General features: G+C 41.6%; 1 protein-coding gene across 1 annotated transcript in view; it reads left to right on the forward strand.

Moving 5' to 3' along the window:
• Positions 1 to 19,213, forward strand: part of ATP6V1E1 (ATPase H+ transporting V1 subunit E1) — a 140,580-nt gene that overhangs the window by 12,526 nt on the left and 108,841 nt on the right. Inside the window, exon 2 of the mRNA XM_085652168.1 lies at positions 6,564 to 6,629. Within this exon, the coding sequence (XP_085508294.1) occupies positions 6,564 to 6,629 (66 nt within the window). The remainder of the gene's footprint in view (positions 1 to 6,563; positions 6,630 to 19,213) is intronic.

Consider the following 19,213-nt stretch of genomic DNA (forward strand, 5'->3'; position numbering starts at 1 on the left):
CATGACATCTGAGAAATATGAGGTGACATGGGGGAAGAAAGACAACCACTTGAAAAAACAGAAATCAACCAAGCAGGAGAATCAGAAGGGATCCCTGAAATGGAAATGCAGCAGACTCCTCCTGGTACAAAAACACTCTGGCACTAAATCTGCTAGGCACAGCTAAAGCCTCCACTGACGCGCCCAAGGGCTGCAACAGCGATTCACACTGACAGTAGAGCTGGAGGAGTGGGGGACCAACACAGAGAGCACAGGGCAGGGATTTGAGTTGAAAAGCAGTACATGAGGGAGAGATCAAGAAAACACATGCATTCCTTTTGAGTACCTAAAGTTGTTCTCTAAATGTAATCAGGGGAGTGCTAAAATTCATCCAGTCAAAGTAATGATCTGCTCCAGGGGAGGGACAGATGCAAGTAAAGGAAGGAATGCCATCGAATTAGAAGGAAGCAATGAAATGGCAGTGACATGAAAGCTACTCGTTGGTACGCAATGTTCTGGTCCTCAAGAGGTCTTTTGATAAACAGCTTAAAGCTGTCTGTAGGTGAGACCTAAAACTGACCCATTTGGTGTTATAATTGATCTTTTTCAAATGAGAGCCATCAAGACCCTCTTGCAAAGTCTTTCAATCTAGAGCCAGGGGGAATTAACTGCTTAAAAGCTGTCAATACTCTGGCTCGTTGTTACCCGCAATCTGCGGCTGTCTTTGAAGAATTATTTAAATGGGTCATGAGCAGGATGGTGATCTAGGCCATGCACCCACAATTTCTGTTCAACTCCTGGGACTTGTTAACTTTCCTATATGCTACACAAAGAAGCTAACTTGTATAGGAAATTAATTGGTGGTGTTGATAGAATTCTCTGGAATGGAGATTTACTATGCTCAAAAATACTGTAAAGATAACTGTGACTACTAAAAGTTGAAAAGTACACAACCATTAAAGCACTGCTATCTTGTTAGGGCTAGTGATGGCTTACTAGGGCCCCTTGATTGTTCAGAAGTAATGAAAGTACTGAGAAATTCATAGCTACTAATTAAATTCCATGAGTTTGACCATACCTTCTTCCTGGGTATTCTCTTCCAGCTACAATAAGGAGTTTCTGAATGAATTGTTCAAAATGATACAGTAATTATCTCAAAAATACTACTGTTAGGAGGCCTGAATCTCTAGGTGTAACCAATGGGGGGATGATGAACGGAGTGCTTGAGCAAATCAAACACTCACCCCCAGTCAACTGATCTGGATTTAATCCATCATCATTCTTTAGCTCACTCCACTACCCCAGTTCAGACATGGCCACATGCAAATCAGTCTCACCCTGTGCCTCATGGGAACAGTCCAGCCTGAACTGCCAAGCCATGTCTTCCCTGGAACGGAAACAAGCATCCTGGGACCGGTTTCGGGTTCATAACCCTCATCAGCCAGGCTATCTTGAATCCAGTGGCAAAGTGAGCAAGGGACCCATGTCTGGGCATAACCTGCCAACTTGGGGCTTAGGGCGAACAAAGCGATACCAAAGGGGATGATGGACGGAGCGCAACAGCCAGGCACAATGTAAAAATTATTTTCAGTTTCTCCTCTACTGTTAAGCTCAAAGACATGAAGATCACACCTTTTTACTGGTCAGATTGAAGACATGATCATATCTTCCTTCTGGTCGGATTATTCACTGCATCTGTCAACTGTGAAACCTAGGTTGCAAACCTAAATCACTCCTGCCTCTGTTTACTGGAACACAGCATTGTAGCTCCGAAAAACAAGTCCTCAAACATTTTAGGACTTAGTCAAGCTTACCTTCCACAGAACTCAGTTAATGATACAACATTGCAAGTTCCAGACTAGCTTTCACACACCTATGTTAAGAAGCTTGAACATTGGAGCCCCTCTCCAACAGAGCAAAACCAAGTCTGAATGCAAAGCTGTGAATAAAGGGTTAAGTAAACCTATGGTAATCATAAAAATGCAATCTAAAGCGCGGGCACTCCTGTGGACAAAATTTGACGTGTGGAAAGGCAAACTGGTCTGCGGGTTCTATGTTGAGTACTGTCAGAAGGTGGTAATTTGCTCGAAAAAGAGCCTGGATAGAGTATGCCAGCATCTAAACAGACTCTTCGGATTGTCAAAGAAATCACCATCCCAAATTAAATGAAGACAATGGTTCTTCTACCATATGCGCAATGTTTGCCAATACCTTTCAAGTTTTGTGTCCTTGTCTGAAAGGCCATATACAACAACAGACCTCCTTATTCATCAGAATTGCTGACTGTCTCTGGAGGATCCAGAGGCCTAAGGTGCAAAAACAGTTGTTCTCAATTCCCAGATTTAAATGTTTGTTAGCAAGGAAGCCATCTTTTTCCATGGCAGCACTTCTGCATGGAAGTCTCTGCCCACCAGGCTCAGATAATACGCACTTCCCCATGCTTTTGAGAGAGAGCTCAAAATCTAACTGTTCAGGCAAATTATGAGCTGATGCTAATCCTACCTCACACAATATCTGCCTACCCAATACAGTGTCTAGCTTGTTACAACTTTACTGTCTAGGTTACCTAATTGATACCGGATTGATAATCATTTAATTGTCCATGAAAGTCTTTATCTTGCTGGAGTCTGTGTGATCCCTAAAGTCAAAATGTATTATTTATGTCACCTTTCTATACTTTCATGTATCTTTTGGTGCCAGTGAACTTTTTTTATGTCGGGCGCCTTGGTCCTATTTACTCTATATAAATGAATAAACTGAATTTACATTTCCCATCTTCATGATAGTGATTGCCAACTCTAACAAAAACTATGAGCAAAATCAAGGCATCATATTTTAGACATTGCCATGCTCGGCCAAGTGCTTCAAAGAGAAAATGGGCTTCTTGTTCCTGTTACTGGCCTAAATTATAGACTTGTTTTACTTCCATTTCTTGGCCCAAAAGCTTCCCAATTGCCCTTTTCCACATAAAGAAACCAATTGCAGATTTTAATAATCTATCCAGCTACCACCCAATTTCAAACCTTCAAATTGAACTAGAAGTAATGGGAAGAGAAGCAGCTTGTCAACTCCACTGCTGTTATGCGGAAAGGCACCTCTGACATGACCGCCAATCAAGCTTTTCCCCCAGTTAGCTATCCGAAACCTGTATATGGGAAGAGCCATTAAAAGCCCTAGATGACAAATATCAGGAGGGCCTACCACTTCTGGACCTGTCATTGACATATGACTCTCTATACCACAGCATCCTTTGTCAGTGTGTCCAAGAACATACAGGCATAAACGAAAGGGAACTGGCATAAATGCATTACCTCATTCATATAGGTAGGTATTCATCAAGTAAGACTATACTATACCTGTTCTTCTCTGAGACCAGAGAACCTTTTGTTGAGGTGAACTCAGGAATGACCTTATCCACTATGGTTCTGGTGCTCCATGGCTAACATTATTGAAGTCTACAAGATGCTCTTTCAAATGTATGCATGTGATTCAGAGATCTGCTCAACCGGACAATGGTCTTGCCCACCGCGCAGAATCATGTGAATGTAGAACAAAGCAAGTTTCCGACTTGCTCAAATACTGAAGTTCTGCTATTTGGCAACATTTATTTGTGTCATCTCCCATTCTAATTGCCAGTCGTTTTGGTCACTCCCTCCCCTGATCCCTTGAAGTACTATCAAAATTTCTTTAGGTCATCTTTGACACACACAGAACTTGTTCCCGTTTACTTATGAATTGCAGTAACTAAAAAGCATGCACTTTCAGTTAGCAAACTGAACCAAGTAAGTTTGTTACTACTTGGTGGGCTGGAGCCATTGTGTTTTTCCTCTTGTTTTCTTTCTCTTTTTTTCACTCCTTTTCTTTTTCTTTATTTTTCACTCATTCCTTTTCTCATTTTCTTTCGCTCCTATTTGGACTATTTAATTTTTTTTGCTTAACAAGTAAGTTGGTGAAGATCACGCAACTGGCACATAATTGTTCAGCGAGACAAGATGGTGAATCACATATCATCACTTTGATGCATATATTTTCTCATTTTGGAGGAAAGAGTGATCGTTAAAATGCTATGCTTGCCCATAATGGCTTCTATTGTACAGCTCAAAATAAAAACTGACGTTCATCCTAAGATGACTGACAACTGGCTCTCTCCATCAACGTTGTGGTGCAAAGGTCTGAGGCTTGAAGCTATCTAGGTACAATGCTAACACCAACATAAAGGCCACTTCAGGTTCAAGAGGAAACTGAAGACTGGGTCGCTGCACTGGGCTTTCACAGAGTAAGGGACCTTGCCTTCCTGGTGTTGGAGACACCTCATCAGTCCAGCAGTTGCAAATACTTTTCTGTAATGCTATTTAGAAGCAACTTATAAATGAGATCTGGAGGCTGAAGATCACCTCTTCACCTACGCTTGACCAAACTGGAATGTGACTATTTTTGCTGTAAAATATATTTTACTTTTTTTGACTATCTGTCCCTACTCACTCCTCTTCCTCGGTCTTGTGTTCCTCTTAGCTTTCTGAGGTGGCCTAAGAGCATTACAAACTACGCAGGAAATCCAAAATAAATTATCAAAGTAATAAAAATTACCCTAACTTGTTCAACATGCACTCGTACAGGAAGAGGACGACGTAATCTGAGCACGGAATGACAGGGTTTCATTTTCATATCGTCCATTGTTTCTAAGTAAAGAGAATGCGTGTAGTTGTTACTTGATGTACTTGATTGCAGTCAGCAAATGATAATGTGTTTTCTCCAAGACTCGCCACCTTCTGCACATACATATTTTGATATTTTAGTTGTACGGTATGAGTTTAAATCCTGCATGCAATATTCTCATTAGCTTTAAAATTTGTGTATTGGGACCCTCTTCAAACCAACCGTAGGGCCATTCTCCTAGTTTTTCTTAAGTGATATTTCTTATTTAACCTTATATTATGTTGTATTCTATCTATTGCATATTTCTATGTCTGTCTTTACCCACTCAATGCCTTTCTAGTGGAATGCTTCAGCACTGTGATGTACTACGGAATGTTGGGTGCTGATTGAAGATAAGCCACAGTTATGATGGGGCTGAGCTGCCTGCTGGCTGCTCCTGGTGGGGCTTATTCCAGGATACTTAACATCTTACAATAAATCCTCTTGAAATACCTCAACCTGTCTGGACTACATTACTACATCTTTTTGGCGACGAGGATGGGATAAAAAGATGTAGTAATGTAGTCTAGACAGGTTGAGGTATTTCAAGAGGATTTATTGTAAGATGTTAAGTATCCTGGAATAAGCCCCACCAGGAGCAGCCAGCAGGCAGCTCAGCCCCATCATAACTGTGGCTTATCTTCAATCAGCACCCAACATTCCGTAGTACATCACAGTGCTGAAGCATTCCACTAGAAAGGCATTGAGTGGGTAAAGACAGACATAGAAATATGCAATAGATAGAATACAACATATTGGGTATATATTTTAAAATGTGTAATACATGTAGGAAAAATAAACAAACGTGTTTCTGGCAATCCTTTCTTGCATTGTTTATCATACTACACATTGCACTGTTTATCATACTACACATTGCACTTAATAGGACAGAGCTGTGCATTTTCCTGATTGGACCCTGTAGAAAATTATCATTAAACCCACATTTTAGACTAGCATTGATTAATGTAAATGACTGATATTATGCTTGAGTGTTAAGTTGCTTTTGTCTGTCCTGGGTGGACCTCTGGACAAAAGAAATTCTCTCTGGGATACGGGAGAGCATGTAGAACTACAGCCTCAGTAGTGTTATGTGAGGGTAGTGATGTCATGGTAATATTATTGTGATATTGTCTGTGTGAAACTAGTGTAGTGTGGCAGTGGTGCCTGCTGCTGATAGGATAAATTAAGACCAGAATAACCTGTACCCATTTACGTTATAGTAGATGTTACGATGCACCCAATGTAAGCACATTAATAGCAATAATATTTAGCATCCCCTTGGCAACTGCCTTCCAAAGCTGATGGCGTACTGTGGTCCCATGCATTACAGTCGTTTTTGCTTCTAAGATGCAAATGCCCTATGAAGGCCGACCGTAAAAATTTAAGTAAATAAAGTCAAAACAACTTTTATTTAACCTTCAGGTCATAATGTTTATAAACTGGGGATTACTCCTTTATTTTTGCAGTTTTATATAGTGCAAACAAGACCAAAAAGGGTGTTGGAGGGCTCTATAAATGAACAGTTTCCGCTACCCGATAGGTAGTTTACCATAGAACAGTACACATGACGGTATAACAAAAGAATAAGGTTACGTTGTAGAATCGTTTCACCAGGTAACAAGTAAAAACGTCTGCTCTGATGTTGTAGGTTTACTTCATTTTTCTTTTTCTTTTTAAAATCTCCCATTCTCCTCCTCTGTCTTCCTTACGGGTAGTCGATAGGTGGTCCTTCACCTAACATGGCTGCCAGATCTTGACTACTGTCAATTTTCCCCGTCACCTTCGGGGAAGTGTTTATTGGGAGCATTCAATTATAAAAAGTAGAAAAGATGGCCACGCAATGAAATCTGCACTGCATTTAGTAATTGCCCATTATGTTTTCCCCACAGATCAAACATATGATGGCCTTCATCGAGCAGGAGGCTAATGAGAAGGCAGAAGAAATTGATGCCAAGGTAATATCTACAACCATTTCAGTTGTGCACTTGATTAAAGATCACAATTTTGTTGTAAAAGTTAAGTACATAATTTCATTTGAGCACTATGCAGCAATACACAAAGCAGTCAGATCTTGGAGAGTTAATTACATCACTAGTCAAGCTGGGGAATTGTATGAAAATGAATATTCACCTTTTTTGAGTAAAATGTTTGAATGTAGAGTTTGTCTAAACCTATTATTTTGACTTGCAACAGAGTTTCCACAAATAGCTGTTAGGCTATTTTACTGTGCCCCTTTTTTATAAAAAAATACAAATTTATTTGGGTGACGAGTTAAATCATGTTTTATTTGATAAATTACACAGTCTTTCAAAATATAATAAATGTTCAACCACTGGTTCTGTTTCATTCTGTGATTGCACAAGGTGAAGCTGAATCCCAACAAGTCAAGTTTTTTCTTTTTCCGCACATTCTCGAAATTGTGTACAACTGCATTATTTCTGCTGTTTCTGATTTGTTGACAATAGCTGATATAGCACTTGGAGAAAAGTATATGTTTCACTGCAGAATCTCAAACAAAACTTGCAATAAAATAATTTGGATGCAAAGTATGTGGTCCCCAATATCAAGCAAGAGCCGGCATCTTGTTCCACGATAAAGGTTTTAGAAAGTATTTTTTAAATTTTTTTTTTATTGAAATCCACTTACCTCAGACACAATGAATGTTTATGTTGTAAAGTAAATAGTGGTCGATGGAAACTCCAATTTTTTTAAACGTTGTTTACATGTGTACAGTTTTAACAAAATTATAAGAAGTTCAACCATGTCATATGTTACTGTCAGCTAACCGCATTTCATTGTGTGCATAATGCATCCTAAAACACAGTTTCCAATGCCTTGCTAGAGTTGTTATCAACAGACTTTTGAGCTTAATTTATGAAGGTCCATCTTGATATGCGTTTGCAGGAAAGTTTAACTGGATACTGGTTTTGTTGATTGGGCTGAATTGTACTAAGATGGGGTTACATTGGATAGGCAGAACTTCCATCTAACCACTGCAGATGAGTTTTGTCTCAACCAACTCCTACTCTGGGAAAACACCCCATTAGTGAAAGATAACGGTATTAGAGCCAAAATGCTTCCGGAACAACTCTTCGCCCAGGGGTCTCCAGAGAAGGGCATCATTAGCCTCTATGCAGCTTTATGTAGCCTTTCCCTGCTGCTGCAACATCCTTACCTGTTGCGATGGGAGCAGGATTTAGGGATCACCATTTCTGATGACACGTGGAAGTGGCTTGGGTCGCGTATTGCCAGGACCTCGGTCTGTCTTCAAGATAAGGCTAATGCCTACAAAATCCTCACAAGATGGTATTTCACAATGGTCTGACTTCATGCCATGGATGGAACTTCTGATCTTTGCTGGAAGGGCTGTGAAGCCAGGGGCACTTATCTACATATATGGGGGCACTGTATACATGTAAAATGCTTGTGGTCGGAGGTGCTCCTCTTGATACACCAGATTTGTTCTTTTACCCTGCCAGTATACCCTTTGATGCTCTTGTAGGAGGAGACTGGAGAGGATTTAGTTAATCCATAGTTATGTGTCTCTATGATGTGTACCTGAATATAACTGTACCAGGAGACATTGTATGTTCCTCAGGTTGCTATTGTGATACTATCTTTTTCTTTGTCCTTCCTTTTCTTTTATCTTGTGCTAATACCACCCTGGAACCTCCCCCTTACTCTTTCTTTCTAAAAACCTAATAAATATATATTTTTTTTAAAAGGTAATAGCAGATGTTTCTCTGTAGCTGGAAATGATAAATGGCCATCATCTGTCAGTTCAAAGTTGCCACCTAGGATGGCAACCATAACTCTAAGACCTACGATTGCATCCGTAACCTGGCCATAGGAGGGGTGAGAACAGGAAATGAATCCATCAGTTCTACGGAAAGTAGCAAATCAGAAAAAGAAGAATCCGACCCCACAACTAGAACCATAAAAAAAAAAAAAAGGCTAGGAGCAAAAGATGTACCCAACTGAAGTGGGACTACTCTGATTCATATGGGCCACTGCCTTTGGGGGCCTCCAATCTTCAATCTGAGGTGAGCCCGCACCTAACCACCGGAAATCGGACTGAGCCCTCTTTGACCTCTATCGTCAACTCTATTAAACAGTTCCAGGAAGAAGCAAGATCAGATAGTCTTGCCGCCAAGGGAGCGTCCAAAAAACTTCAAGGCGGTATCAGAAAATTAAATAAGATCTGCACTGATATTGGCGATCGGGTCTCAATGGTCGAAGCACGGACTGAGACCCTAGAAACAGAAGTATCTCACGTAAAGAAACCAGGAGCTTCCCACGAGGCCTGTCTCACTGACTTAATGTCTAAGCGAGAGGAGCAAGAAAATAGGCTACGGAGAAATAATTTGAGACTGTTGGGGATACCTGAAGGCGTTGAGGGTGAGAACCCCTGAGGATACATCGTCAAATTACTCCGGGCCGCCTTTCCATCACAAACTGGCTGGAACTGGGACCAGGAGGTCCAAAGGGCACATCGTTATCCTTTCAATCTGAAACAGAGTCGAGATGGTAACAACTTTGGAAATGAGAAACTTAGGGTATTTTTAATTTTTGGGGGGAATTTTCTTTTGAGGCAAATGGTATGTGACCAGGCTAGGCCTAATACCCAGAAAGAAGTTGACTGAATAACATTTTTCTCCAAACCAGACTTCTACCATGCAACAGTCAAGTGTAGATGGCGACTGCGCCAACTGATAACTGCTCTACAGCAACAAGGGGCCCAAGTATATCTAATGAACCCAGCAAAATTGAAAGTGATATTTGAAGGTTCGACCCGGACTTTCCTATCTGAAATTAAAGCTGGGGAGCACCTAAAAGATATTGCGGGGAGGAAAAAAAAATGAGGCAAGAAGATAAAAGACTTTGACATGGCTTACTTGAACCAACGTGATGGGGGACCTATTGGTTATCTTTCACTAACGACTTTTTTACTTTTATTTTTTTCCTTTCTTTTTTTCCTTTCTTTCATGATTATTTTTCACTGGGAGGTCAGACTAGCCTAATCTCGCTGACTAGCGGACAAAATACTGAATAGGATGGCGACTGTGGACTCTCACTTGTTCACCATCATTCAGGGATTCCCTGACTGCTTTTTTTTGGGGGGGGGGGGGGACAAGGGGGGTCCGCAATGAACGCAGTGGGACAAAAAGCTAAAATGTTGATTATGTCTAAAAATTACCTTAGGACACTTATAGCGATCAGCAGGGGAACGGGAGGTGAGGGGGGAGGATGTGGGGGTGGGCTGGGGGGGTGTGCGGGGAGAGATGGGGCCGGGTGCGGGAGGAGGGTGGAGAGGTAATTACGCATGGTTTAATCAGAGGGAGAAACCATTAACAAAAAGAAACAAGCATTTACAATGCAATAGGTCTCGCATTTACGCGAGTTTGAGCTATTGGCAGTGTAAATGATAATGGTTTTTATTTATGTTTTGGTTTTTAAAACAAATAAAAGGCATTGTCATTTACAATGCTAATGGCTTAAACTCTCTCAAAAGCGAGACCTATTGCCTTGCAAATGCTTGTTACATTTGTTAACGCTGTATGGGCTTTGGTTGCTCCTCATTTGTACCAGTTTAACATCAAAATATAGAAATAAGCAAGAGTAAGGTGACCAATCAACCTTTGCAAAGGGCCTTTCACTGCTTGGCAAACGCATCGCTGCATTTTGGCCACTTTTGAACCATCTGAGCTAGAAATATTCCCTGCTCCCCCACCCCCATGCAGTCATGCGAAAGAAAAAGAGAAAAGCAGCGTCCTGCAAATGAAGAGTTTGCTGTAACACCACGTGAGTATGGCTTGTATCCGAAATGCGTGTTTTTCTCCTTTAAATGAAAAATAGGTGTAGCTGTCTGTAGCAAATTAATAAAGTTGTGGTTACTACCCTATGCAATAGAGGAGCGGGCCTCTAGACTGTTTTAGTGACCTTATCCTGGGTGTTTACCTTTTGTGATCGAATCACTTGGTTTACCGATCAGTTTCTAGAAATGTTATTGTTTAAACCCACATACGTTTTCTATGTGATTTGCATACCTTGCAGCCAGGTCAACTTTGTTGAACATTTTGAACATACTGTTCTAATTTGGCTCCTGACCGACAACCATAGAAAATGCCTCATCCTTTCCTACAAATCTAGAGAGATATTTGTAGACTGTTGCCATGAATTTCGAATAAAATCCCAACTTCCTTTCAGTGTTAAACTGTGTGACCCTGAGCAAACAAACTTACATCACTGTACCTCATTGTCCTTAACTACAAAATGTCGTAGCAAATAATGACTAAACAATTCGCCCAGAGTCGGTCCTAAACCAAATGTATATATATATTTTATGCTTACATAGTTTAAATGTGGGTGATCATTTTACATGTCATCCATTGTGTGATTTACTTTACGGGTGTTTCAAATGCATGACCAGGTAAATCTACAAGGAGAGTTCCGTCTGACAGCCACAGGTTTTGGGCTCTGGGCAGTTTTCTCCCATGTCGGAAGAGAGATATTTCTAGTACTTATATTTTACTGTTTCCATTACTCAAACTGGTGACTAACAGAATGCAGTGCGATGCCAAATAAAATATTTTTATTTGATGGCATATGGAGAAGATATGTCCATCTTCAAATATTTTGGTTCAGCATAGCATGTAAGATATGGTGAAAATTCAGGCTGACGTGCTCCTTGGGCAGGGAGGGTGGGGGTCGCCACTGGTATTTCGGCCAGAGTTTGAAGAAGAATCAAAAGCAAATCTTAAAACTGCAGCTCTACTCTTTGGACCGAGGTACGGAACGGGGGCACGCGGCTTTGACGTGGCTCAGTCAAGCACGGCACAGTTGCGCAGTCACAACTTTTTAGGTAGCAGCATTTTACATAGTGTTTTTTTTTTTTGCCAATACAGCAATAATAGCGAAACCACAACTCCCAGAATGCAACTGGCGGTTGGCTAAGCATCATGAGACGCTGACTGTCACTGAGGACACGGAGATACTTGACAGATATGCCGCCAGCCCTTAAAGGGGCGCGAGCCGAAAAGGGCAAGATGTGAGCAAAGACGATACACATCTTAAAGGGCAACAAAGTAGGAGGAACCCGTTTCTCGTCTCTAAAACTCGCACATGTGCTATCCCTTTGCCCAGTGCTCCCTCTTCTGACTTACTATCTTGGGTATATTGCCCTTTAAGACAAGCATTAGCGCAGCAGCGTGGTGAACGCGCGGGGGGGGGAGGGGGTGAGCGCGGCAGCGTAGTGAACGCGCTATTTAGGCAAGATGGCGTCGGACTGTCCACAGTCCGCATGGACACGCGCATGCTGTCTGCATTGGACAGATGGCGAGAGCAGCCATCTTTATTCATGCAGACGCGTGCATGCAAGCGAGGGAGAATTGATTCCAAAAGGTCTCTCTGACGAGAGCAGCGCATGCGCTGCTTTTGCCAGGCGAGGCCTAAAAATGGGCTGCGGTCCCTGATAACCCTACGGGGGTTACATTTAAAATCTGATAATGAATACACCAAACAAACTTAGAACTGTCTCGATAAATATTTGTGGCCTGAACAATCCTTTGAAAAGACAAAAAACTGCTCAGGCTCTATGATTAATGGGGGCGGACATTGTGTGCTTCCAGGAGATTCGTATCGAAGGGGGCAAGAACTCTTTGTTGAATTCTTTAGGTTATAAAATTGTCGGGGCAACTTCGCAAGGTGCTCGGGCTAAGGGAGTTGGGATCTTGGTCCGAAAAACATTACCACTAGTAGTTAACCAGGTAAAATCTGACTCTTTAGGGAGATGGGTGATTGTAGGGTGCTCTCTCCCCTCTAATCTTGCTTTTACGATCTGCTCTATTTATGCAAGTAATTTAGATGATCCAGGGGTGATCTCAATGCCATAAATGAAGTTAGCACATTGGCCGCTGCCGTTAATATTATGTGGTGACCTAAATTTAAATGTGCCTAGTACCTGGGAGTCTGATAAATCCTGGAGCTACAGAGGAAGGAAACCTAATGTTTTCCTGGCAGTGCTCAACCTGATAAACACTCACGGGTTAAAAGCTGTTTGGGCCCACCTGAAATCTGATCAAAATGGTTTCACTTTTTTTTTTCAGCCCCTCCTTCATCGTTGGCAAGGTTTGATTATTTTTTTTTGTCTCATCTTCACAAACTCATGATTGTTGCTTTGATTCTGCCCCCCGACTTTTGTCGGACCATAACCCACTCATTTTAAATCTAGAGGGCTGGGTCGATGGGGGGCAGAACTCGGACTGGACATTTGCAAAGGCACTTTTATATGAAAGTCGTTATCGAGAACATATGACGGGCTGGATCCAAGAGTTTCTGGACATAAATATCGGGACAGCATCAACAATGGTGGTATTGGATACATTAAAGGCAGGTATAAGGGGGGAGACACTTCGATTTTCTATTAGAAGGAACAAAAAGGAGAAATTACAGGTTAATCTCTTACAAAAGCAAATGATAGAGGCGGAATAAAAAAATAAATAGAGGCGGTTCAGGCAGGTACGGGAATAGAAGAGGCACAGACAATGGTATCTGTTACTAGTCTGAGATGAGGACCATATTAGCAGAGAAAATAGCTGCTAAGTGGGAAGCGTCACGAGACAAACTTTCTGAATGGAGCTAACTTATCGGTCATCAACTAGCCATTTCCACTAGACAACCGATAACTGCGAATACAATCTCCTGAATTCAAATAGACACTGAAGGGATAACCACCGACCCTATAAAAATAGAGGAGGCTTTTAGGGGATTTTATGAGAAACTATATCTTGAAGAGACGGTAAGGTCTATTGAATGCAGAGAAGTTGAGATTAGTGATTACTTAGAGACAACACCGATAGCTGAACTTAATTGTGATAAGCATGATCTAACGGAAATTCCCCCAGCCTGATAGGAGATTGCAGCTGCATTAGCTAGTCTTCCAGATGGTAAAGCCTCTGGTATGGATAGCATTCCGGTGGAATTTCATAACGTTATCTCGTAGCAAATAAAATATCTTTTTACTGACGTAGTAGGTTCTATCTTTGACGGGGCCTCACCACCGAGCTCTTGGTCAACTGCTAAAATTTTAATATTTCCCAAGAAAGATAAATCATCCCTGGAGATGTCGTCATACAGACCTATAACTCTTATTAATACAGACTCTAAAATATTTTCCAAAGTTATTGCCTCTAGAATATCCTCAAATATCAGGCCACTAGTCTCTAGTTGGCAACATGGGTTTATTCCGAAAAAGAGCACTTCCGAGCATATCCGCCGGACCATCACTCAGGGGTGACAGGAGACCTGATCTCACTTATCCTCCTGGACGCCAAGAAAGCGCTTGATCGGGTCTCCTGGCAATTTTAATGGGCTGTCATGCGGCGGATTTGCTTTGGCCCCAGGATAGTCCAGGCACTATATCAAAACCCTACTGCTAGAATATTAATTAATGAACACCTGTCAAAACAAATGAGGATATCACAAGGGACGAGACAGGGGTGTCCCTGCTCCCCGTTACTTGTTGCCCTCTATATTGACCCTCTGATTAAAAGAATTGCATTGAACCCTGAAATATCAGCAGTGAGTAGGTTCGGTACTGATACTAAGGTCATGGCTTATGCCGATGACTTGGCCATAATAACACCTTGGAGCAAGAAGCCCAAGAATTTGGAAGGATTTCTGGATATGCCCTCAACAAAACCAAAACGCAGATTGTCATAAATGAGAAAATAACTTGGGCGGATGACAGGATCACCAAGAAAGCCAAATATTTAGGGGTCAACATAGTCTCCAATCTAGACCTAATAGTTAAAGAAAATCTGACCCCTCTGGCAGCTGACATGAAGAAGTCACTCCGAAAAATCAATAATTTACATCTTACAATAGTAGGGAGATGTAATGTTTTAAAAATGACTTATTTTCCCAAATTAATTTTTTGAATTTTTTTTTTAGGACAATCCCGCTAGATTTTAATAACCATATGCTCCGAATTATCGAACAAATTGTTTCCCAGTTCATTTGCGCCTACTCACAGCGCGAGAAGGGCTTTTAATCTACTTTCTCTACCTAGAGATAGAGGAGGGTTGGCTCTTTCCAATTTAAAACTATTATTATTGGGCTGCCGTTCTGCAATACAGCTCCGAGCTACTGCACGATGATTGTATTCTAAGCTTTTCAGTACTGCCTTCTCCTTACTTTTTGCTTTTAGGGGAAAGTGTTAGGGGCTGCCTTTGGCGTCAGCTGAAAGTTAGCTACTACAAACGAGTAATATTCAAAACATTGATTAGTGCCCACCGGGTCTTTCTTAACATTCGTAAAATCGTTTGGACTGGCTAAATTAAACTATTATACACCTATCAGAAAGAATGATAATTTACCACTAATTTTCAAAAATGCATATCTTCAACAGTGGCATCAGGCTGGCATCGCTAGACTAGGGGATTTGATCACCCCTGATGGTATTTGGCAATTTGAAGATATGAAAACCCGCTAAAAACTAAGCAACAATCAGATATTTCAGTATCGCGCTATTGCTAGATATCTAACAAATAAGACCGGGGGCTCAGCAGGGTTCGCAAGGATAGACCTAGACAAATTGCACGGGTCAAACTTGCCAAGGATAGGAAGTATATATTTTAAGTTAAATGAACGACGACCCGATGACTTAAGTAAAATAGACGTAAAATGGCAGTTGAAATTAAACCCTCCACCTAACACCTTCTGTGAAGCTCTAAGTCTTGCACAAACATATCTACTGTCACCTAAATTGCAGGCACAATTTTATAAAACTGGTTATTTTCTATACATAACTCCTAGCAGGATTGCTAAATGGGCTACGGGCTGTGGAGCAACTTGCCCGAGGTGTGCAGAATATAGCGCAGACTCCGTGCATATGTTCACTACATGCCCAAAACTAGAACCTTTATTGAAAGAAGTACAACGGCTTTTAAGCAGAGTTCTTTTACTTGACATCCAACTTACATCAACCACTATTATGTTAGGACTGTATGATACGATTGATCGCAGAAAAGGTGGTGCATTAGTGTTTGTTGCAATGACTATCCTTCGAATCTGTATTGCTACATATTGTAAAGATCTGAATCCTCCTTCCTTTGGCCAGTGGCTAACCAGACTGTTAGCTACCTATAAATTAGAGCAGGCTATTTATGCTAAAAAAGGCAGACGTGCAAAAAAGAAGGGACTAGTGATCTGGGACCCCCTGGCGAGATGGCTCCATACCCTGAATTTACAGGAATTGCAGTAATTGCACTGTGCTTCGATGATCTTACTATGACTTCCTCTTTCCGTTTCCCTGTTTCTCTCCCGCCCCCCTCCTCTCTTCGGTTCACCCTTGCCCTCTCCTCCCCTTTTTTGCCCTCTGTTCCCTGTCTCTGTTTATTTTTTTGTTAACACAGCTTTTGTATTTCTTTAAATAGGATTCTTTTTTGTTTAAAAAAAAAAAAACGCTAAATCGAATTTCTTTTTATTATTAATTGGCTGAACCCCACTGCTTGTAAATATCGTATGTAATGTTAATATGTATGGACACGGGGGGGAGGGGGGACTATGTCTGGTGAAGAATCAATTGACTTTGTAATCTTTTGGTAAAGCTTAAATAAAAAAAAGGTGAAAACATAATTTTTCTTTATTCAAAACCTGGATCATTCGGACCACAACTTCTCCAGCACTCAAAATTGCAGGCCGGTTAGACTTGGGTCGAGTGTTATTAAAGATACAGTGGCCTTCCAGGAGTTTTTGAATCTCATTTTCACACAGATCATCTTAATCATGTTAGAAAGCACCCCTTCCTGTAGGGTGAGGTTCATTAATGTGTTGATAACTGAGACAAGTGATCCTGGAAACATTTTAGCTGTAGAATATCTCCCGTAGAACAAATAAAACATTCCTATATAAATGTTGGTCATATGAGCTTGTTGCAAGTTAGTTGGCATCCACCTTCTCAGATAGTTAAACTTGTTAATTCCCGGTTAAACCCTGGCCAACCTTTGGATGTCAATGTCTTGCATAGGAAAATAATTTTAAATCTTAGATAATTCAAATGATGGAATAAGATTAGGGTCCAAGCGGTTTGGTTCTAGGAATATTTGCATGCTCTGCAAAAGGTCCTTAAGCAGAGTTAGAGGTGATTTAACCTTTTAGATAAGGGAATCTTTGTCGGTTGAAAACAAAATTACTTATCTATTGCTCACTATTTAACATTGGAAGAGGTTACAAGAGGATGTGACTTTCCTCCTTTTGTTTTCCAGCTGTCAGCAAGCCTTTTTTGGCAAGCCAGAGAGTAGCAATAAACCAAGAGGTCTCTGGCCATGACCCTGCTAGTGCTGATGGTAGAAATGTTGGCACATGCAGTTAAATTGTGTGTTTGGGAAGACTCAAACAGTCTTTCACATAAAATGTGTACCTAGATTGCTTTATGGAGGGCTATCCAATGAAAGTATTTGCTGGAGCTCAGTGACCGGTTTGTATTGTTTGTCCAAACCATCCAATCTTTTCCCTTGAAGAAGAGAACTGTAATTTCAGATCAGCAGGAGGGATAGGTGGGAGGTGGAGCTTCTGCCCGAGAATTGTCTTATCGAACGACGGGCAGAGTGCAGCCTAACTGGAGTCAGATTGAGCAATGGAAGTGTGTCAGAGTATGTCTTGAAAACTACCACAATTTTGGCAAGGGGAAGCCATGTGCAATGGAGTCCACATTTGATAGCCATCAGAGAATTACTACTCTGATCCTCGATGACGACGGCGTTTAAAATTTGGACACCATCGCTTGGGGATCTCTGTTGGGAGGGTAAGCTGATGTTAGCAATGCCACTGTGGTGTGGAGCTCTGCTTCCCCATTAGGGTTTCTGTGGTTAGGACACCCTGGGAGTCATATGACTTAAATTCTTGACTGCGCTTGCATGAAACTGTTTATCCAGTTGCAGGAGGCGTTTGTGTTGGAACATTCCCAATTTTGTAGGTACTTGCAGCAGTGAGACCATACCTACAAATATGTGCAGACTTGACAAAGTACAGTCTAATTGAGGCAAAACTGACTATGATCACCTCCCTGACAGAGGCAGGATATCTCTTATATACAAGTCCTAAGTGATTAATACCCTGGACTCCTTTTTGAAAAGCAGTACATGGGCCGTAAGTAGAGTACTTCATTTATTGTGTCCCGTCATGGCAGCTCCCCAGCAGCAATTGCTGTAACCGTACGTTCTATGTTTCTCGCAAGGAATACCACTAACAAAGAACAGCCGGGAACGGAACATTCCAGATCCCCAACACCCCTCACCCCCCCCCCTTCCTTCACTATATAACCATGAAAAGTAACTAAAACAAATGTTAACCAACAGGGCAAACAAAACATAATCAATACATAACATAGCCATGAAACGTAACAGGAACAACTCTAGTAGGAATCTTCCTGGAAGTGGTGTGATCCAGACAAACACCCTTTCCGGAATGAATTGCATTAGCGGTAGTGTAACCAGAATGAACAGGAGTTGCATTGGCAGAAATGTAACCAGAATGAACACCCATCTTCTCACCAACATACACAACCTTGGATTGGGGTACCACAGAGATAGCACATTTGTTCCACATTTTCCCGTTCTCCAGCACCACCACATGGTCTTTCACCTCCCTCACTTTTACCGGAGCTGAAAAGCGAGAAGTCCCATTGCGAACAAAACTGGGCTTCTTGGTTCTCACCGGATCCCCAACACAAACAGGAGAAACTTTCCTTGACACAGCGGAATACTTGGATTGTACTGCCGCTCTCACATCCGCTACTTTGCCTAAGTTGCTCTGATCAACCACTTTTCTAGACGTCCAGTCCTTGTTTAACTTGGAACCCGCAACTCCCTCCCTCCCCCCCCCCCCCCCCCCCAATTCCTCGTCGCCAATGAAAAGAAGTACATCGGCCGTAAGTAGAGTACTTAATTTATTGTGCCCCGTCATGGCAGCTTCCCGGCAGCAACTGCCTTAACCGTATGTTCTACTCGCAGGGAACACCACGAACCGAGAACAGCCGTGAACAGAACGTTCCAGATCCCCAACACATTCCAGTGTGTAAGACCTGTGTTGCCTAAATTGGTACTCTAATAAAGCCCATATGCTATTAGACTGTTAGGAGATGGGCTCAACAAGGACATGGGCACTTTACGGAAGGTACAAAATACTGTTCATTTTACTGTTGGATTTCAAGGCCTTGCACTGCTAGGGGACAATAAGTGTATATAAGAGTAGTCTGTGAGAGTACTGGCGACAATAGTCTTGACAGTATGCCAGTGGTACCTGTAGCAGGGAACACTGGAGCATTTCAAATGAAAAATGTCTCTGCATGTGTCTTATTGCTGCTTGCGTCTTATTGCTGCTTGCAAGGTCAGTCAGTTTCAAAAGTTCAGATGTTACATACTCACTTACAGCACCCTCACGTACCATTCCCTTCCACATCAACTCTTCAGTAGTCCTAACAGCAATAGTTTATGTATTAGTGGCAGAAATACACCTTTTCTGCGATGTCAACCTGATT

Source organism: Triturus cristatus, chromosome 4_1 (assembly GCF_964204655.1).
Source record: "Triturus cristatus chromosome 4_1, aTriCri1.1, whole genome shotgun sequence".
Lineage (NCBI taxonomy): Eukaryota > Metazoa > Chordata > Amphibia > Caudata > Salamandridae > Triturus > Triturus cristatus.